Source organism: Podarcis vaucheri (genome assembly GCF_965113315.1).
Source record: "Podarcis vaucheri genome assembly, chromosome: 2".
Classification (NCBI taxonomy): domain Eukaryota; kingdom Metazoa; phylum Chordata; class Lepidosauria; order Squamata; family Lacertidae; genus Podarcis; species Podarcis vaucheri.
In genome coordinates this window covers 133,414,092-133,436,614 of record NC_138760.1, presented here as the reverse complement: position 1 = coordinate 133,436,614, position 22,523 = coordinate 133,414,092, and the positions used below count along the sequence as shown (strand labels likewise).

General features: G+C 45.7%; 1 protein-coding gene across 5 annotated transcripts in view; it reads left to right on the top strand.

Moving 5' to 3' along the window:
* LOC309525796 (uncharacterized protein) overlaps nt 1–10,916 on the top strand; it is a 123,857-nt gene extending 112,941 nt beyond the window's left edge. For 3 of the 5 annotated variants that reach the window (XM_082211379.1, XM_082211377.1, XM_082211378.1), the window contains one exon: nt 8,296–10,916. In XM_082211379.1, the coding sequence (XP_082067505.1) occupies nt 8,473–10,116 (1,644 nt within the window). In that variant the 5' untranslated portion in view covers nt 8,296–8,472 and the 3' untranslated portion in view covers nt 10,117–10,916. Of the gene's footprint in view, nt 1–4,616; nt 5,156–6,021; nt 6,100–8,295 lie in introns of those variants that run through there. The other 2 variants (XM_082211376.1, XM_082211375.1) reach the window with 2 other exon arrangements.
* Nucleotides 10,917–22,523: the final 11,607 nt, after the last annotated feature.

Here is a 22,523-nt window from a genome sequence, read left to right as displayed (position 1 = left end):
TGGATAATATTTTCATTTATCTGTTTTAGACCCCTAAGTAGTATCATAGAATCATAGAATCATAGAGTTGGAAGAGACCACAAGGGCCATCAAGTCCAACCCCCTGCCAAGCAGGAAACACCATCAGAGCACTCCTGACATATGGTCGTCAAGCCTCTGCTTAAAGACCTCCAAAGTAGGAGACTCCACCACACTCCTTGGCAGCAAATTCCACTGTCAAACAGCTCTTACTGTCAGGAAGTTCTTCCTAATGTTTAGGTGGAATCTTCTTTCTTGTAGTTTGGATCCATTGCTCCGTGTCCGCTTCTCTGGAGCAGCAGAAAACAACCTTTCTCCCTCCTCTATGTGACATCCTTTTATATATTTGAACATGGCTATCATATCACCCCTTAACCTCCTCTTCTCCAGGCTAAACATGCCCAGCTCCCTTAGCCGTTCCTCATAAGGCATCGTTTCCAGGCCTTTGACCATTTTGGTTGCCCTCCTCTGGACACGTTCCAGTTTGTCAGTGTCCTTCTTGAATTGTGGTGCCCAGAACTGGACACAGTACTCCAGGTGTGGTCTGACCAGAGCAGAATACAGTGGCACTATTACTTCCCTTGATCTAGATGCTATACTCCTATTGATGCAGCCCAGAATTGCATTGGCTTTTTTGGCTGCCGCGTCACACTGTTGGCTCATGTCAAGTTTGTGGTCAACCAAGACTCCTAGATCCTTTTCACATGTACTGCTCTCAAGCCAGGTGTCCCCCATCTTGTATTTGTGCCTCTCATTTTTTTTGCCCAAGTGCAATACTTTACATTTCTCCCTGTTAAAATTCATCTTGTTTGTTTTTGCCCAGTTCTCTAATGTGTCAAGGTCGTTTTGAAGTGTGATCCTGTCCTCTGGGGTGTTAGCCACCCCTCCCAGTTTGGTGTCATCTGCAAATTTGATCAGGATGCCCTTGAGTCCATCATCCAAGTCGTTGATAAAGATGTTGAATAAGACCGGGCCCAAGACAGAACCCTGTGGCACCCCACTAGTCACTCTTCTCCAGGATGAAGAGGAACCATTGATGAGCACCCTTTGGGTTCGGTCAGTCAGCCAGTTACAAATCCACTGAGTGGTAGCATTTTACCAGCTTCTTTACAAGAATATCATGGGGCACCTTGTCAAATGCCTTGCTGAAATCAAGGTAGGCTACATCCACTGCGTTCCCTTCATCTACCAGGCTTGTAATTCTGTCAAAAAATGAGATCAGGTTAGTCTGACATGACTTATTTTTCAGAAATCCATGCTGACTTTTGGTGATCACAGCATTCCTTTCTAGGTGCTCACAGACTGTTTGCTTAATGATCTGCTCCAGAATCCTCCCTGGTATTGATGTCAGACTGACTGGGCGGTAATTATTTGGGTCCTCTCTTTTCCCCTTTTTGAAAATAGGGACAACATTTGCCCTCCTCCAGTCTACCGGGACTTCGCCTGTTCTCCAGGAATTCTCAAAGATGACTGCCAGTGGTTCTGAGATCACATCTGCCAGTTCTTTTAATACTCTTGGATGCAGTTCATCTGGCCCTGGAGACTTGAATACATCTAAACTAGCCAAATATTCTTGTACTATTCTCAAAAGTGTGAATTTCTGTAGTAGCCGTTGCCAGGACATTGTCCTGTTCGCCTCTGTATAGTTCCAGCCTTATTTCAGACGTTGTGGTAGATTGCAATCAGGGTGAATTTGATATAAATCAAATTGATTTCAATCACAATTTACAATAAATCACTAGTCAGTATGATTCTATTTAAATCAAAAAATTCTGATTTGGTTACACTATTAGAAATACATAGACAGATAATTATGAAATCATTCTGAGGTTTAATAAGTTAACTGTCTATATTTGGACAACATTTCTGCTGTAATTTATTGGAAGGAGAAAAATAATCATTTCCTTAATTACAACTTAAACAATTTATTTAACTAAAACAATAATATTATAGCATGTTGGTAAAAAGATTTTTTTTTATATCAAAAACAACAGCCAAGCAGACTGAGTTTTAGCGCACATGAAAAACTCAGAACTTAAGCATTTCACCACCTCCACTTCCAGCCACCCCTTTGGATTGGCTTCTGCATTCAGGTGCCTATTCTGTACAGTTAAGTGTTAGTGCGGTTGTTGGAACCCAGTGGGATTGGGAAGAGGTTGCCATCCCTGAAAGGCCTTCAGCACTTGCCTCAAGTCTGACTTGCACAATTATTACACAAAGACCCCAAGATGTGTGGAGTATTCTGCTCACAAGGTTGAACTTTCATTTTTACGGCTTCACACTTAGCTACTTGTGCAGATCTCTTCCACTGCAAACCATCTGTTCCTTGAACCTCTTGGAACTTAGAATTTAAGGGGTTAATTCTGTATATATAAATCTGCAAAGGAACAATGGGATTAAGGTTTTCCCTCAACTCTGTATGTTTATTTTATAACATTTTTCATGTGAAGAAAAGGCATGTTATCTCTGCAGATACAGAAATTCACACTTTTGAGAATGGCAAAAACAAGCATCTGTGACAATATCTTTTCATTAGAAAAACTTCCCCAAATAATCTTACAGAATTACCCCACCTCCCGCAGAAGCCGCACGCTCCTTAAAGGGTGCGCAGCTCCTGTGGGCTTTTGCGGGAGGTGGGGAATACTCCCAGAGCTTGTCGGGGCTGGCGGGGGAAGCCCGGGATGAAGGCTCGCTGCTGCCCTGCGGAGGCTTCGCGGGCTACCCCAAAAGCCAGAACAGCTAGAGAGAGCGCTGCGCAGTGCTCCCTCTAGCTGTTTTAGCTTCTGCCTTAGTGGTGCAACGCCTCCGCAGGGCACTGGGGAGCTCTGCTTAGCGCTCCCTTTAAATAATATTTTTTCCCTTGAATTCCCCCTCTAGAAACTAGGTGCGCCTTATGATCAGGTGTGCCTTATGGAGCGAAAAATACGGTAGGTAGGAGAAAATAACAGAGGCTAACCAGTGTATATGGCGAAGCAAAGCAGCTAGTAAGCCTGATCTTTATTGCAACAGTGTCCCACCCTCACCACAACCAGGAGGGAGGTGTGCAAGGCCTTATATAGTCTTTTCAAATTGCCCACCCAAGACCACCCACCCCCAAATATCATACAGAAGGAGACTGCCTACAGCAGGAATACATCACAGGAGGCGGTCTACAGCAGAAAACCTGTCCCCAAGGATACCTGTTAATGGTCACTAACTGCATTACCTGGGCAGCCTGGCCATTCTTTTGTGATGGTAAATACTTTAGTTCCTGAATCCAGGTCACAGGCTCACCCTGTTCATCCATCCTTAAGACAGTATTTTTATGCACAAAGACAATGGGAAGGCTTCCATTTGCCTCCTTTACTGCAGAGGAATATTTGAGTACGTTTCTGAGCACAATTCAAAGTGTTGGTGCTGACCTTTCAAGCCCTAAACGGCCTCAGTCCTGTATACCTGAAGGAGCGTCTCCACCTCCATCGTTCAGCCCAGACACTGAGGTCCAGCGCCGAGGGCCTTCTGGCAGTTCCCTCATTGCAAAAAGTGAGATTACAGGAAACCAGACAGACGGCCTTCTGGGTAGTGGCGCCTTCCCTGTGGAACGCCCTCCCATCAGATGTCAAGGAATTAAGCAGCTATCTTATTTTTAAAAGACATCTGAAGGCAGGCCTGTTTAGGGAAGTTCTTAATATTTAATGCTGTATTGTTTTTAACACTCGATTGGGAGCCGCCCAGAGTGGCTGGGGAAACTCAGCCAGATGGGCAGGGTATAAATAATACTTCTTATTATTATTATTATTATTATTATTATTATTAGTCTGTGGTGCTCAATGTTTAGGTATAGTAAATATTAGGATTTAATTAGAACTTGTGTGTTATAGCGGGGATATGTTATAAGATGGTCTCAGTGTATTTTAGAAAGGGAGTTATGTAAAGGTTTTTTTGTGTTTGATCCGTGTTTCTGTGTAAATACTGTGCGTCAGACTGAGAATGTCGTCAGGAAGGTCTAGGAAAGGGTCACCTGCTTCTGAGCATCAGAAATGAGCATGGAAAGAGTTAATATCATAAACCTACCGGAATCGGCCCCCTCCCTTTGTAACTGTTGAATGGTTTCTTTAAATGTAAAGGTTCATCATTGTTCCACTCCATGTGTATGTCTTTAAGGGGCCAGAGCAAGGGCCAGAGCAAGATAACGAGACCCAGCTATACAGCTGTGAAACATAGCAGGTGCTGCTGAGTTGTATTTAATTAAGGTGTGTCAGCATCTGGGTGTAGTATATAAGGAGCAGCACCTAGCTCTCCCATTACCCTGGGGGATGGGTTGGTGGTTGGGTCATGTTTGTTTGTTAATATATTTAGTTTTTATTTTTCTTATTAAAACCTTTAAGTTATTTTTGAGTCCCTTCTTTTTAATGCATGGTCTCCCCAGCAAGCTCTCTGCAGCGTCACTATACTGCAAAAAACCAACAGTAACAAGCAGTTGTAGTTCTTTTGGGATTTAATATCAGCTCATGAAAAGTTGGGCACACGACCCAGAAAGCTGCCTGGCTCCCTCCATCTGAAGGCGGAGATATGTACCACACGCCATAGTCGAATTTGGCTGGACTTGCCATGGCAACCAAGGAAGGGGGAGACGGCCAAAGAAACCTGCTCTCACACAAGTGCCCCCCCTGCCAATTCTGTAACATTAGCAAAGCCCAAGTTCAAACACCACCCCTATTTAAAAGAGGCCCCCGTAAGGATGACACTGGACTGCCCTTTATGGTTGCCGTAAGTTACTCTTCCAAGTCCCAAAAGCGCGTAGCAACTCCGGTCTATTTTGCAGGGCTGTTGTAACGGGGACACCCTACGCCACTGCCCAGGGCAGCCCAAAGTGATGTATTACCAATCGTTGTTGTTGTTGTTGTGTTCCATGGTGAGACTCCAAGGTCTTCTGTGTCATCTTTCCTGTGTAGTGGACGCTCAGGTTGTGAACGGGATCCGTGCGGGAGGCACATTCACAACCTACAGCGCTGCGTCTGCGCATGTGTGGGTTGCGATTTGGTGATTCTGCACACGCACAAAGCGTGATTTAGTGGTTCTGCACATGTGTGAGCGCTGAAACCCGGAAATAACCCGCAACCCGAAAATGCACAACTCGAAGCATCTGTAACCCGAGGTATGACTATTTTGGAAGGCAGCGAGAAGGCTGTTCTCAGGGCCTGCTCCACCGTGAGGGAAACTGAGGCAGCCCCCTCAGGCAGCAGATGCAGGGAGGGGACAGAGCTGAGTCCCATTTGGCCTGCCCTGATTTAACCCTCTATCCCAGGCATAGGCACCCTAAGGCCCATGGGCCGGAAGTTTGAAAAAACTTTAAAAAGTATAAGAACTAACATTAGGTAGTCAAATAATAGTAATTGAAACAGTGGTACCTTGGGTTAAGTACTTCGTTTGTTCTGGAAGTCCGTTCTTAACCTGAAACTGTTGTTAACCAGAAGCAAAACTTAGGTAATGGAGCCTCCTGCTGCCGCTGCGCCGATGGAGCACGATTTCTGTTCTCATCCTGAAGCAAAGTTCTTAACCTGAAGCACTATTTCTGGGTTAGCGGAGTCTGTAACCTGGAGCGTATGTAACCCGAGGTACCACTGTATAAGAACTCACATTAGGTAGTCAAAAAATAGTAATTGAAACAAAATGCTTATAAAAAATAAGATAATTAACATTTAGCTCCTGTTACACATTATATCCACATAAGTCAATAGAAAAAGCATAAAGAGATGATGTTCAAGATGTGCCCTTTGGAAAATTATTATTATTATTATTATTATTATTATTATTATTATTATTTACATTCAGGTGGACACACCACTGATTTCATCTCCTTTCTTTTCTCCCCACAATCAGTGTTATTCACCTTTAATACTCACCTTTTTCAGTGTCACACATATTTTTATCTTGTGATCTTCATATGAAGAGACGTATACAAATTTAATAAATAATTCCCAGTTGGAGCAGAGCTAGAATGTCCAGAAGCCCTTGGCCACCCACGGCAAAGGAGGAAGAACAGTGAGAGAGAACTGAACAGGGAATCTCCACTAAAGATAAGCCAGTGTCAGGAGGCAGGTGCGAGACCTGGCGCCATATACCATATTTTTCGCTCTATAACACGCACCTGGCCATAACACGCACATAGTTTTTAGAGGAGGAAAACAAGAAAAAAAATATTGTAAACGAAATAGTGGATGTATGATTTTTTTTGGTTCATGCTGTGGCCACAGACGTGATCTGACGGTGAGTTTGGGGTAGCCCAATGCAAAAATCCTGAGGATCCACGTGGATCCATGCTTTGTAACCACGTTTTTGCGTCATTGCAGCCCCATGAAACAGTGGGTGCGTGTGTGTTTTTTGGTGCAGGCTGTAGCCATGGATATGCTATGTGCTCTGATGGTGAACTTGGGGTGACCCAGTGCAAAAATCCTGAGGATCCATCTGGATCCGTGCTTTGTAACCACGTTTTAAGTGGGGAGGGAATGAAAAGCATTCAAGGGACAAGGAGCACGCATGGGGTGTGTGGAGAAGGATGCGGCTAATAATGCAGAAGAGGGGTCTATGGAGAGAAGGAACACGCGTGGGGTGTGTGGAGAAGGATGCAGCTAATAATACAGGCGAGGGGTTTAAGGGGAGAGGAAACATGCGTGGGGTGTGTGGAGAAGGATGCGGCTAATAATGCAGAAGAGGGGTTTAAGGGGAGAGGAAACACGCGTGGGGTGTGTGGAGAAGGATGCGGCTAATAATGCGGAAGAGGGGTTTAAAGGGAGAGTGAACACGCGTGGGGTGTGTGGAGAAGGATGCGGCTAATAATGCGGAAGAGGGGTTTAAGGGGAGAGTGAACACGCGTGGGGAAGGATGCGGCTAATAATGCAGAAGAGGGGTTTAAGGGGAGAGGGAACACGTGGGGTGTGTGGAAAAGGAGCTTTTCGGTGAGCTGAGCAGGGAGGGAAAGAGCACTGTTGCTTTAAAGGAGCCAACCGGACAGCAGCCACTTACAGCAGTGTAAGCAGCTCCTTTCCTCTCCCACTTTGCTCCTTCTCTCCCTCTTTGCTGCTTTACGCAGCTAATGGCGAATCCCCTGCAACCCAAGTCCTGCTCAGCGGATCAGCTGAGACGCTGGGAGAATCGTAATTTCCCCCTCTCCCTCATCCCGTGCCCTCCTGTCTCCAGCAGCCTTTTAAAAAAATTTTTTACTGGTTTTCACTGTGCTCGTGGCTCAGAGCCCTCCTGTGCCCTGCCGTCCCTCTGCAGCCTCATTGCTCCGTTTAGAGAGCGCACGGACCTTTGCTAGCTGAGGCTGCAGCAGCTGTTGCTGGCTACCCGGCGCTTTTTCCGGCTCGCTATGGCTCCCGTCTGTCCCTCCTCACGTGTAAGCGGCTGCTGCCCGCTTTGCTGCCATGGCTCTCCTTCCCTCCCTCCTCCTACTCCTCCCCCTCCTCCTGGATGTAAAGCAAGCAAAGCTAGAGCCGTGCAAAGCCTTGCAAGCGGCTCCCGCTTTGCTTGACTGACGGCAGCCATGGCTCCGGTCGAGTGCATTCGCTCCGTAACACGCACAGGCATTTCCCCTTACTTTCTAGGAGCAAAAAAGTGCGTGTTTTGGAGTGAAAATTACGGTAATTATTATAAATCATAATTGGGGTGGGTGGCTCAGTCTGGCCTTCCCAGCAGTCAGGCTCCAGCTGCTTTCCTTCTGCATCTTGAGCTCTCTCCATTCAAGGATGCAAGGCTGAGAGATGGAGGTCCCACCCCAAGAACATTCTCCAACTGAGCACTCCTTCAACCGACCACAAGCACCAAGCCTTGTCACTAGACTTATATATGGGTCTCCCAAAATGGTCAGTATGGACCTCCTGAGGCCAAAGGGACTGTGCAGGTGATGGATAAAGATCTAGAGGTCGAAGGGGACAAAATGTGGCCCAAGGGGGGGGAGGATTATAGTGCAGAGGATGAAGAACTTCATGATGAACTTAGGACCCTGATGAATAGTGGGCAGGTTCATGGAACATAGAGCAGCTCCCGTTCCTGTGAGAAACCACTTTTTATAAAAGGTAAAGCCCCACAGTTCAACAGTATTCTAAGATAATGCTGCTTCATTAACAATAATTAAGGGTTATAAAAGGCTGATGGTGCATGACCATTATTTTACATTATTTCATTTGCCTTTCCTAAAAATTTGGAACATATGGAGGACAGGAGAGATTGTACAAGACATTAAAATAAGAGCAGGTGTTAATTGATGTGTGTAATATTCCTTTGTTCTCTTCCTAGAAAACAAAAAGGATTTTCTCCCCACCCCATTGAAAGAAGACAATGGAGAAGGCAATCAGAATTCTGGTGGGCCATGTCCATTGGGAATAACAAAGAAACCATTTAAATACATGGAGCGTGAAAACAGAGAACATAAACAATTTGAAAGTATGGAGTGTGGAAGGAGCTTCACTGACAATGGAAACCTTAGAAAACATCAGTGGTCTCACTCGGGAGAAACCATTTAATTGCATGGAGTGTGGAAAGAGCTTCACTACTAGCGGAAGCCTTAGAATTCATCAACGGACTCATACAGGGGAGAAACCATTTAAATGCATGGAATGTGGAAAGAGCTTCACTACTAGCGGAAGCCTTAGAATTCATCAACGGACTCACACAGGGGAGAAACCATTTAAATGTATGGAGTGTGGAAAGAGCTACAGTCAGAGTCGACAACTTAGAATTCATCTGTGGACTCACACAGGGGAGAAATCATTTAATTGCATGGAGTGTGGAAAGAGCTTCACTACTAGCAGAAGGCTTCGAATTCATCTTCGGACTCACACGGGGGAGAAACCGTTTAATTGCATGGAGTGTGGAAAGAGCTTCACTACTAGCGAAAGCCTTCGAATTCATCAATGGAGTCACACAGGGGAGAAACCATTTAATTGCACGGAGTGTGGAAAGAGCTTCACTACTAGCAGAAGCCTTCGAAATCATCTACGGACTCACACGGGGGAGAAACCATTTAAATGTATGGAGTGTGGAAAGAGCTTCACTATTAGCGGAAGCCTTAGAATTCATCAACAGACTCACATGGGGGAGAAATCATTTAAATGCATGGAGTGTGGAAAGAGCTTCAGTCAAAGTGGAAGCCTTAGAATACATCTACGGACTCACAGGGGGGAGAAACCATTTAAATGCATGGAATGTGGAAAGAGCTTCACTGAGAGTGGAACACTTAGAAAACATCAACGGAATCACACGGGGGAAAAACCATTTAAATGTATGGAGTGTGGAAAGAGCTTCACTACTAGCAGAAGCCTTAGAATTCATCAACGGAGTCACACGGGGGAGAAATCATTTAAATGCATGGAGTGTGGAAAGAGCTTCAGTCAAAGTGGACAACTTAGAGTTCATCAACGGACTCACACAGGGGAGAAACCATTTAAATGCATGGAGTGTGGAAAGAGCTTCACTGAGAGTGGAAAACTTAGAATTCATCAACGAACTCACACAGGGGAGAAACCATTTAAATGCATGGAATGTGGAATGAGCTTCAGTAAGAGTGGAAACCTTAGAAGACATCAACGGACTCACACAGGGGAAAAACCATTTAAATGTATGGAGTGTGGAAAGAGCTTCACTATTAGCGGAAGCCTTAGAATTCATCTATGGACTCACACAGGGGAGAAACCATTTAAATGCATGGAGTGTGGAAAGAGCTTCAGTAAGAGTGGAGACCTTAGAATTCATCAACGGACGCACACAGGGGAGAAACCATTTAAATGCTTGGAATGTGGAAAGAGCTTCACTGTGAGTGGAAAACTTAGAAGACATCAATGGACGCACACAGGGGAGAAACCATTTAAATGTATGGAGTGTGGAAAGAGCTTCAGTCAAAGTGGACAACTTAGAATTCATCAACGGACGCACACAGGGGAGAAACCATTTAAATGCATGGAATGTGGAAAGAGCTTCACTGTGAGTGGAAAACTTAGAAGACATCAATGGACGCACACAGGGGAGAAACCATTTAAATGTATGGAGTGTGGAAAGAGCTTCAGTCAAAGTGGACAACTTAGAATTCATCAACGGACTCACAGGGGAGAAACCATTTAAATGCATGGAATGTGGAAAGAGCTTCACTGAGAGTGGAAAACTTAGACTTCATCAATGGAGTCACATGGGGGAGAAATCATTTAAATGCATGGAGTGTGGAAAGAGTTTCAGTACAAGTGGAGTTCTTACAGAACATCAACAAACTCATACAGGGGAGAAACCATATAAGTCCTAGGGAAGTGGACCGAGGTTCAGTTGTAGTGGAAGTCTTACAAACCATCAAAAGACTCCCAGGGGTAAGAACCGTAATAGTGGAAACACCTTCAGGCCATCAATTAACTCAAAGAAGAGAAAGGATTTAGACAGAAGGAGTGTTCATCCTGCTTTGGTTATTATAAACACTTTTTAGAGTGTAGGACCTGTTTCTCTCCAAGTTGACACTTTTTTTTTTAATAGCTTTTATTTTGCTTAAACAGGTACATATAAATATAAACCGTCAAAAATTACAAAGGAAAATTCATTAATAGTAATGAAGAAAAAAACCCTGCAAAAACACAAAAAAATATTGAAGTACATGACACAGAACATAAGCAACTATGGGAAAGATAAAAGAAAATAAAAAAGAAAAATAGGAAAAAAAGAAAAAGGAAGATGAGCCAAAGCAGGAAAGCTCATCTATTGTACACTTCCGTCAAACTCAAGAAATCATTATTCTTATCAATTAACTCTATCTGCATTCCAAAGGAATCCCTCATCTTGGTATCAGGGAGTATTTCTCTATGCGGCATCATTCTAAACATAGCCAGGTCTTTCTTGCTGAGCCCTTGTCCCCTAAATAATGATTTAAACATTCCCATTCTTCTTTCACCAATTTTTTAGGTTTATCTCTTATTGGTATGCCCCACAGAGAAACCTACGGTCTTCAAATAAAAACATCTTGAAGGTCCCAGGCCACAGAGAAGTTAGGCTGGCCTCAACCAGAGCCAGGGCTTTTTCGGCTGTGGCTCCGATCTGGTGGAACACTCTGTCACAAGAGACCAGGGCCCTGCGGGACTTGACATCCTTCCGCAGGGCCTGCAAGACAGAGCTGTTCCACCAGGCCTTTGGCCAGGGCACAGCCTGACTCCCTCCCTCGGCAATCTTCGCAGAGCTCTGGCCCAATGGTTGCTAGTGGCTTGAATTAATTAATTTTTATAATGAATGATTTTAGAATGTTGTTTATGTTGTACCTTTGTACTGTTTTATTGTTGTTAGCCGCCCTGAGCCCGGCTTCGGCTGGGGAGGGCGGGATATAAATAAAATTTATTATTATTATTATTATTATTATTGCATCTGTCAGCTTTGCGAGCTCCAAGTACTCGCACAATTTGACTACCCATTCCTCTTTAGTGGGTATATTTTTATCTTTCCAGTGTTTTGCCACTATAACCCTTGCTGCTGACTTTGCATACATAAATAGCCTAGTTTTGTTTTTGGGAATATTATCTGAAACCATTCCTAGTAAAAATTCTTCCGGTTTCTTGCTAAATGTAGTTTTTATCAATCTCTTTATCTCTTCATAAATCATGTTCCAAAATCTTTGTATCTCTAGACAGGACCACCACATATGGTAGTATGTTCCTATCTGTTCCTTACATCGCCAGCACTTATTAATATTTGATTTATTTTTGCAAGTTTTACAGGGGTCACGTACCACCTATAGTACGTTTTCATAAGATTTTCCCTTATAAGGAGACAAGCTGTGAATTTTATATTTTTAGTCCATAATTTGTTCCAAATATTGGGTTTGATCGTATGTCGCAGGTCCCTCTCCCATTTTATTGTAATTTCTTTGATATCTTCCTCCTTTCTTTGCCAATTCAAAAGTAGTTTGTACATTTTAGAAAGTGTCTTTTGATTATTATATAAAATATCCTTCTCTAGATAGGATATTTTTTTGTCAAATCCTTTGGTTCTTTTATCCTTTTCAAGGGCGGCTTTTAATTGATAATACTCCAGCCAGGTTATTCCCTTCTGTTTCAATTCACCTAGGTCCTTTATTTTTGGATCACTACTTGTTTCCTCTACTAAATCCTTATATGTTAGCTAATCGCTGTTCATATTCAGCCTGTGGACCGACATAGATTCCATTGGTGACAGCCACCATGGTGTTTTGGTTACTACTGATTTTTTACTCCTCTCCCATACTTCATATAATGCCTTTCTCACAATATGATTTAAAAATCCTTTGTGGGATTTAACCTTGTTATAGCCTATGTAGCCATGCCACCCGTACACAATATCCCATCCCTCCAGATCTAGGACTTCCATGTTTTTAATTGATATCCATTCCTTAATCCATGTCCAGCACACTGCCTCAAAGTACAGTTTAAGGTCAGGGACCGCGAAGCCTCCTTTTTCCTTCAACTCTGTTATTAGCTTAAATTTTATGCGTGGTTTTTTTCCCTTGCCAAATAAACTTGGCAAGGTCTTTCTGCTAATCATTAAAACACTTTACGCCTCTAATTATAGGTATTGTTTGGAACATAAAAATCATCTTTGGCAATACCATCATTTTAACTGTGGATATTCTCCCCCACAGGGACAAATTCAATTTCCCCCAAGTCTCTAATTCTTTTTTTATTTCCTTCCACTTCTTCTCATAAGTGTCCTTATATAAGTTTATATACTTTCGTTCACATCAATAATAGGAAATCAATCTTAAACGCATGCAGCGTATGTGAGCTTTTGTTGTTTGCGTGTAATGTTGTCTAGACATGTATTTAAATAATCTATAAAGATGAATGTATTGCCAAGAATGCTGTTTTTGTTCCAATCGTTACAAATTTTAGATAAAATGGACTGTTTCAAGAAGTGGCAGAGAGACATTTCTAAATTCATCTGGCAGGGCAAGAAGCCCAGAATAAAATTTAAAATACTAACGGATGCAAAAGAAAGAGGGGGATTTGCCCTGCCAGACCTTAAATTTTATTATGAATCAGCAGCTTTCTGCTGGTTGAAGGACTGGCTGCTTCTTGAGAACACAGACATTTTGGACTTAGAAGGTTTCAACAATATTTTTGGGTGGCATGCATATTTGTGGTACGACAAGGTTAAAGCACATAAGGCATTTAAAAATCATATTGTCAGGAAAGCGCTGTTTAATGTCTGGATACGATATAAAGACTTGAAAATAAAACCCCAAGGTGGTTGTCACCGATGGAGGCAAAAGCTCAGAAAAGGCTCAATATGGAGGCCAAGTGGCCAAAATATTGGGAGATCTTGGAGCAAGAAGGAGATAAATTGAAATTGCAGAGTTTTGAGAAATTAAAAGATAGAGTGCGAGATTGGCTTCATTATTATCTAATAAGAGAGGTATATAATTTGGACAAAAAAATCGGCTTCCAGGTGGAAAAATCAAAGTTGGAAACAGAATTGCTAGATCCCAATACAAAGATACTTTCAAGAATGTATAACTTGCTGTTAAAATGGAACACTCAGGATGAAACGGTCAAATCCGCTATGATTAAATGGGCACAGAATGTTGGACATAACATCATGTTTGCTGACTGGGAACAGTTGTGGACCACAGGTATGAAATTTACGGCATGTAATGCCTTAAGAGAGAATATTATGAAAATGATATACAGGTGGTACATGACACCAGTCAAGCTTGCAAAAATCTATCATTTGCCCGATAATAAATGCTGGAAATGTAAAGAAACTGAAGGTACATTCTTTCACCTTTGGTGGACGTGCCCAAAGATTAAGGCTTTCTGGGAGATGATCTATAATGAAATGAAAAAGGTATTTAAATATACCTTTCTGAAGAAACTAGAGGCCTTCCTCCTGGGCATAGTTGGCTAATTGGTGCCAAAGAAGGATAGAACCTTTTTTATGTATGCAACAACAGCAGCAAGAACACTGATTGCAAAGTATTGGAAGACACAGGATTTACCCACACTGGAAGAATGGCAGATGAAAGTGATGGACTACATGGAATTGGCAGAAATGACTGGCAGAATCCGTGACCAGGGAGAAGAGTCGGTGGAAGAAGACTGGAAGAAATTTAAAGACTACTTGCAGAAATACTGTAAAATTAAGGAATGTTAAAATGATATCGGATGGAAAATAAGTGGTATTGGTAAAAAGATTATTAAGAATATGTAAATATGGATTGATAATGGTTATAAACACATGGTTATAATAGGTTAAGATACTGAGTAAAGATAAATGACAGAGGGTAAGGATTTGCTGAAAGGACTTTTAAACGGGAATACAAAAGGGGAGGTGTGAGGAGGTCAAAGAACTAAGGAAATGAGTTGAAAGGTTATTGAAAGATATATGTGTTCTCTTTTTGCTGTTTTGCTGTCTTATTGTATTGCTTTTTGTTCTTTTTTTTGCTTTTCTTGATGTATTGTAAGGTATTGTTTGATTTGTTTATTTTTTATTGTTTTTCTTTTTCTGTATTTTCCAAACCCTTAATAAATATCATTTTTTTTAAAAAATAGACATGTATTTAAATAATGAAGGTAACATTTCACAATAGTAAGTAGAATATAATATTTAACGTGAATCTGTAGTGTTGCTTCTGAATGAGGATGGACTGAGAGTGAGCTGGTTTGGGTGTTTGGTGGAGGGAGCTGGAAATGTTTGTATCTGGGAATGGAGAGTTGCTCAAAGTGGAGCTGAGACTGGTGGTGTTGGTTTGGAAGCAGAGTTAGACTAATATTATTGGAACAGCAGCCTAAGTCCCATTGTTATAATTGCAATAGTGGAACCATGAGGACACAGAAAGATTGAAAGCACCTACTTATATGCCGAAGGTAATCTTGAAACCCTGATCTATTCTTTTGATTTATAGATACATTATGTCAGATATAATGTGTATAGATATATTTGGTGGCAGGAGAAATAAAAGGGGCATTCCCTGGCATAACTAGGAAAGGCTCTGTTCCCAGCTGCACGTCCTGCCAGAGGAGCACAATGCATACTATTGATGTAATTATCTTATTGTTGCTGTTGCCATCATGGACTGGCTGGATGCAGAGAAAGAGGGAGGCCCTTCTTTCGCTCTCTTAAATCTTCCACCATTCCTGCTTCATGCTTCACTGGATTCCATGAGTTCTAGTTTTAAGGGGGAGTGGCTTTTTTCTATCCTCTTTCTCCATTCTGTCTGACATGTCCTTCCTTCCTCGTCTTCTCTCCAAACTGAAAGGTCCCAGATACTGAACTGTGCACAGTACTCCAAATGTGTTGGAGTCAGAACTTAACAGGTTAAGTTTGTCCCATGATGCCTCAACATTCTGACGTCAGCTTTCGAAGCTGGGAGGAGTTTTCTTTCTGTTCTTTCTCGGTCGTTGAGAGAGAAGGACGCAGGACGTGATGGCTGCACGGAGTCCTGGAGTTTTCTGAGAAATGTCGCAATAAAGTGCTGTAAATGGACAATCTGTTGCTCTGTGTGTCTGTGGGAAGCGACGTGACAGCTTTCACCGCTGTGTATCACTCTGCTAGCCGTGACCAAAAGAAGCAAGAACGCGCAGCTGAAGGAAGCGTGCTGGACCGCTGTAAAGAGCTAAGTGGGGTCATAAAGCACTTAGCAGGCCACGGCTGATAAATTTCGCCATAGGTTATGGGGACCATAAATCACCGCTTGTAAAGCTGTCGCTGGGGCTACCGGAATGCTTTGAAGTACTGCGTTCGGAAGCAGTGACGTTGGCGAAGCGGGGCCTGTGTCTGAGGCAAGCAAGCAAGCTGAAAGACGCTGTGCTGAATGCTGCAGTGCTGAAAGCAGCAGGGAATCATTTCTCCACGGACAGGAGCCAAGTAGAGCTTGTGAGTATAGCTTGGGGCACCTGGGGAGAACGGGAGACCATGGTCTGAACGTCAGAAAGCCAGCAGGAAAGGTTGCTGGAGCCAGCTGAAGCTGGAAGGAGCTGCTGGGAAGAAACAGCCTGCCTGAGCTGATCTGCCGGTGGCCGGAGGAAGCTGTTGCTGTCGTGAGTAAAGCTTACCCTGGGGGAAAAGGAGATGGCTCAGGAACATGGCTTTGAGCTTAAGCTGCCATGTGAAAAGCTAACAACCAAAACGTGGTTGGAGTGGAGTTATTTAGCAGAGTTGTCTCTTGTTGGAGCCAATCTCTGGGACTTGGTCAGACCGATGTCTGCGTCAGCTACGTCAGCTGGGCCATGTGCAAGCCAACGTGAAGCTGAGGAGCGTGTGCTTACGTTTCTGGCTGATAATGTGAGTGCTGATTTGAGGGCCATTGTTCTGGATGCAAGAAGGCCGGGGGTCGCTTGGCTAGCTCTACAGGAAGTGTGTGAAGCTGGGGGTGGAAGCAAGGGCCGGGAAATGGCTGCATCAGAACAGGGAAGGCCAGAGAGCACTGTCCACCTTCGTGGAAGCCAGTGCACAGCTGGGAAAGGCTGTGGGACCCCTGAGGGGGGCAAAGGGACTATCACCACTGCTGCTGTTGCTGACAGTTTTGCAGAATCTAAAAGCTGCGTGGGTGATGTAACATGTCTGCGAGAGGAGCTTGGAAAAAGGCAAGCTGCTGGGAGCCCTTTATCCACCACTGGGGGTGCAGGAAAGCGTCCTGGGAGCCCTGTTAGCAGTGGGGGGGGCGGTGCGGAGTAAAAGCACAGACAAGCCTCTTTTTCCAAAGGCTGCCAAGAGTTGTTTGCGTCGTAAGTCGAAGCCTGGGAAACAAGGCTCTGCGAGATGCGTCAAGGTTAGCCAGCTGCTGCAGAGAGAGATAAGGCCTGGAGAGTTGCCTGGGAACTCGGAGATAAGTCCAGTCTTCGGAGCAACGGGAGATGTTATGGTTACGGACGCTGCCAAGGACAATAGGAGGCGCAGCGGGACGTTTGTTGGCATGGCAACGTTACAGAACAATGCCAACAGGGACACAGCTGTGAAGTGGGTGCTTGATTCGGGAGCAAGTCACCACATTATTGGGGCACCATCTGCTGGGGAGCTGCGGAACTGCAGGGATGTTTTAAGTGGAACTTCTGTCACTTTAGCTGACGGCACAAAACGAAAAGTCTCTAAATTTGCAAATGTATTTGTTTCTGTTTTGCAGGAGGAGCTGGAATGCTTCATTGTTCCAGGGATGAAGTGTTGCCTCTTATCAATACCTGCTTTGGCCAAGCAGGGGTACAAAATCTGTTTTGAGAATGATACCTGTTCTATTTTCAGAGGTGGGAGACTCATCGTCAACGTGGAATGCAAGAACAATCTCTTTGTTCTGGAAACTCCTCTGGAGGGTGGGGGGAATGCAGGAAAAGCACAGGCGCAGTGTGCTAGTGTTCCCAGCCATGATTCATGTGTTCATACATGGCACAAGAGAATGTCACATGCTTGTGTGGAAGATGTGAAGCGGCTGCCAGGATGCACCAAGGGTTGTAAAATCACACCATGTGAGGGATCCCTAGTGTGCAGGGCATGCAGCAAGGTTCAAAGGTGCAGGTTTCCCGGGGTAAAGAGGGTAGCCACAAAGCCTTTTGAGTTGGTTCACACAGACCTTACAGGACCCATGAAGTGTGAGAGTCTGGGTGGGGCCAGGTTTCTGCTAACAATGGCAGATGATTTTTCTCAGAATTCATGGTGTTTCTCTCTCAGGTCACAGAGGGAGGCAGCGCAACTGATCCAGGATTGGGTTGCGGAGGTGGAACTAAGGTTCTCCACCAAGGTGCAAGAGTTCAGAAGCGACCGTGGGTCACAGTTCACGGGGTCTGCTCTGAAGGAGTTCTTCAAGGAAAAGGGAATACGTCACCAGGTGACGGGTGCAAAGTCTCCTCAAGAGAGAGGCACGGCAGAGCACAGGAGTGAATCACTGGCGGAATCTGTCAGGGTTTTACTGTGTGACTCTGGGCTGCCTCAGAGCTTTTGGAGTGAAGCTTGGAAGTTTGCCAGCTTTGTTTTTAACAGGTCCTACAATCACGATGTAGGGGACACACCGTTTTCCCTGTTGCATAAGCAAAAACCACAGGTGCATTTCTTCCGTTCGTTCGGTTCTAGGGCCTCAGTGCCGATACCAGCAGCGCAACGGAAGGAGGGTGGTCCTAGGTGCCAGGACATGATTTTCTGTGGGTATGATCCTGCAACAAATGGGTGGAAGTTTGCATACCCAGAGGGTGATCAAACCAGGCTGCTGGTCAGCAAGCATGCTGAGTTCTTTGAGCAGGGAGGTTGGTCACGGCCTAGGGATGGTCCTGATTTTCTCTCAGAATGCTTGTCCGATTCTGAGGGGGAGGAAAAGGAGGAAGAAAGGGAGGAGGAGCCAATGGTTGAATCTGAGAATGAGGACCAAGTCCAGGATCAGGGTCCGGAACAGGTGTGGGCATCTCCACGGGTTGTTAAAGGAGTGTCCAAAAGTGAGCCTTCATCTCCTGTTAGCATAATGGAGAAAGCTCACAGGTGGGTCAAGTCAGAGGGGGAATCGTCTGATGAAGAGGACGCTCTTGCTGACCCCAGTGGGTCAGAGGAAGCACCCCAGTTTGTGCCCAGGCGTTCATCTCGGGCCACAAAGGGGGTTCCACCTGAGAGGTTTCAGGCCACTAGTGCGTGGGTAAGGTTCGCACAGTGTGAACCTGAGAGTTATGTGGTAAATCCACAGGTTTTGTCAGAATGTGACGCAAGAGGGGGTGTTGGAGTCAGAACTTAACAGGTTAAGTTTGTCCCATGATGCCTCAACATTCTGACGTCAGCTTTCGAAGCTGGGAGGAGTTTTCTTTCTGTTCTTTCTCGGTCGTTGAGAGAGAAGGACGCAGGACGTGATGGCTGCACGGAGTCCTGGAGTTTTCTGAGAAATGTCGCAATAAAGTGCTGTAAATGGACAATCTGTTGCTCTGTGTGTCTGTGGGAAGCGACGTGACAGCTTTCACCGCTGTGTATCACTCTGCTAGCCGTGACCAAAAGAAGCAAGAACGCGCAGCTGAAGGAAGCGTGCTGGACCGCTGTAAAGAGCTAAGTGGGGTCATAAAGCACTTAGCAGGCCACGGCTGATAAATTTCGCCATAGTTCACACCATAGATCTCCATAAATAATTTCCATTCCTCCTTAAGGAGCAGATATGGGTTTGTTATGTGTCACATGTCAGTTTACATTCCAGCACAGTATGCTGGGAACTTCCGTTGTGTGTATAGGTTTTGCTTTTCTCTGTCTCTCTGAGAATACAAAGAGAGAGACGAAATGTTTCTTTGTCCTGATTTATGATTAATAAATCTGTAGTTGTAGTATGCTTCCACAAGCCTCACGCCTATTCTGTGTCCGCAGTTCGCTCTGCTGATATAGTGTGCCCTGGCTTTGAAGCCTGGGTCGCTGATTTACATCGGAGCAGAGGCTGATGGGTCTTCGCAGCGGGACAGCTGGAGGGAGATGACCCACCTGGGACTAGCCAGCTGGTCTTGCGACCCTCTGCATGCCAACAAGATCTGCACTACAACCATTTGGAGAGTGGCAGGTGTATTTTCAATCAGTTCCCTAAACATCCCCAGCGTGAGATTTGCAGTTTCCCGAGCCAGTGCACACAGGGTCAACAATTTCCCAGAGTTACCTAACATGACCCCAAGGTCTCACTCCTGGTCCCTCACCTCCACCTCATCAGCCCAACGTGCATCTGTTTAATCTTGTTGACCATGAACTGGAACACTGCCAGAACCAATGGATGGTGCCAGCTTGGTTCTATGACAAAGGAACATGTAAAATGTCAAACATTAAGAACTTCCCTGAAGGCCTTCAGAGGTCTTCCAAAAGTTACTTTCTCTCTTTGACATCTGATGATGATAATAATAATAATTAATAATAATAATAAATTATTATGGGGGCGTGTGTTCCACAGGGAGGGCGCCACTACCAAGAAGGCCCTCTGCCTGGTTCCCTGTAATTATGAGGGAACTGCCAGAAGGCCCTCGGAAGTGGACCTCAGTGTCCGGGATAAATGATGGGGGGACTTTCTTTTCCTTTTGTTAGATGGATGTTGAAACAAGGTGTGATTGACTAGGCCATGTCTGGATCACAGATTTCTACCCAAGAGCCACAACTGCTTTGCATTCACAAAGGCTATGTGAAATATCACTAGTATATAGAATAATTTAAACAAGGAAACCAACAACAGTATTAAAATTGCAGGGAGAGAGAGAAAATCTGGATTTGAAATGACCAAACCACAAGATGAAAAGTCTCCCTACTAAATGAGGGAAGGGGGAGGCATGGGGGGGGGCTTTTGAAGTCTCCCTGCTGGCAAGGGAATTCCAGAGCAAGGGCGCCTCTGTCTGTCTGGAGTCCCTCACTGCCTCATCTCCAGCAGGAAGGGAGGATTTCCAGACTGGGACCCTTCACTGTTAGGGGGAGGTGCTGGGGCCTGGGCAGCTGGATGGATGGACATCAGCCTGCAGAAATGCTCCCCCCTTCCTTTCACAGGACTGTTGTGGTGTTGCATGTGTGTGACAAGGCAACACTCAAGAAGAGTTCCCACCAACCAACATTACATCATTCCTCCACTGCCCACAAGAGGGCGATCTTTCCTCTACACATGGTAGAATCCTAGAATTGCAGAGTTGGAAGGGACCACGAGGGTCATCTAGTCCAGCCCCCTGCAATGCAGGAATATTTTGCCCAAAGTGGGGCTCAAACCCCCGACCCATAGATTCAGAGTCTCATGCTCTACCGGCTGTGCTCTAAAAGGGAGAGTTTCAGTTCAAGCAGAGCCCAGAATAATTAGGGTTGCCATATTTCAAAAAGTAAAAACCAGGACAAGCCCAAAATTGTAGAGCTTTTTTTAAAAACAAGGCCCAAATAAACGCCAAAAAAGCCCATGATTTTTTGATTCACTTGTCTTAAATTCAGTGCCATCTTTTGGAAATTCCGCCTTTGAAATCTTTTGCAAGTCTTTCTTTTGAATGGGGCGGGGGGTTTTCAATCTGGCCAGTCCCCACGCAAAAGAATAAATGGAAACGTATCAAAAAGGGCAGCATTTGGAAACCACCTGGTTGCAAACCACTCTGGGTCCTTTGGCCTCCTGCTAGCAGAACTGCCTGAACTGGGAGCAGAGTAGGAGTTACTCCTGAGTAAGCAGGCTCTGGATGGAAGATTGTGTATCAATAAGGCTTTTGGCCGTGAATTTATACCCACAGCTAAAACGAGAAAAGAGAGGAGGTTCTTTATGGAGGCCCCAAACTAGACCCCAAGCAGCTATATAAGGGGCAGTGAGGGAAGAATTACAGTCCTGGAGGAAGAATTATACACAGCAAATGGGAAGAAATCAGACTTTGACATACTGTATGCAGAGATGCGGGCGGTGGTGAGGGGCTTTTTATACAGCCTTCTTTCCAGAGAAGCTCCAAAAGCAAGATAGATGAGCAGAAACCAGGGCGAATGAGAAGAAATCCCCTCAGGAAGCAGGGATCCCGGGGGGAATCTGCCTCCTCCTCCTCGGCGCCTGAAACTGAGGCGAGGCTGAGATCCCGAAGGGCGGGAAGTTGGGAAAAGGCGGGAAAAGCCGTTGAGGGGAAGAAGCAGCGGGGGGAGGGGCTCCTCCTCTCTCCTCCCTCAGAGACACGACGGGGACCCTCTTGGGAGGGGAGCAGAAAGGGGTCTCTCTCTCTCCCCCCCTCACAACCCCATTGCACTCCTCTCATGGCGGAAGGGGACCCCACCCTCTCCCTGCCTGGCGAGGGGGCAGCCGGGCCAAGGGGGTCTCTGGGCGCAGGAGAGCCTGTGGGGAGGGGGGAGAGGAAGCGCCCCTTCTCTCTCTCTCAGGCAGCCCCATGTCTCTTCCCACCCCCCCCCCCGAGGCTGGGTCCATCTCTGGGCTTCACAGAGGACCCCCCCCCCCTGGGCTGGGGGGGGAGGAGGGACCCCCCTGGGCTTCCCTGGGTCCGCCCCTCCCCCACTCTCCTGACCCACAGGGGGAGGGGCAGCCCTTCCCTCCTCCTCACTCAGCCTCTCCCCTCCCAACCTCCCTGTTTGCAGATTGACAACCACCTCCTTCTCTCCCCGCAAACCCAGGTCACCCCCCCCAGATATGATGCCCCCCCCTGGCCGCCATCTCGCCCCCTGCTGTGGGGAGGAGGAGGGAGGGGGGCCAGGTCCCCATGGAGCCCCCGAGGCAGCGCCGTCCCGTCCTCTTCCCATCCCAACACAGGGAGGGGCTGCTCTGTGGACGTAGCTCTAGGGGCGAGCGCGTCTGAAAAGGAGCCGGAAGTGTCGCTGCTGAATGCGCCGGAAGTTGCCAGACCGGGAAAGGAGGAAGGGCGTCGCTGAAGAGTTCCCCCCCCCGTCGCCGCCGCCCTTTCTATTGCAGACAAGGAAAGCGGACTAATCTGGAGCCAGGGAGGCGGAGGACCAAGTGGTAAAGGGGGAGAGAAGGGGGGGAATAGAAGGGGGGATAAGGGGGGAGGACAAAGAGACCCCCCCAAGGAAAGCGCCCTCCCTGGGGTCGCCCGTCGACAGGGGCCCCGATCCCGGCAACCCAGGGGGGAAGGGGG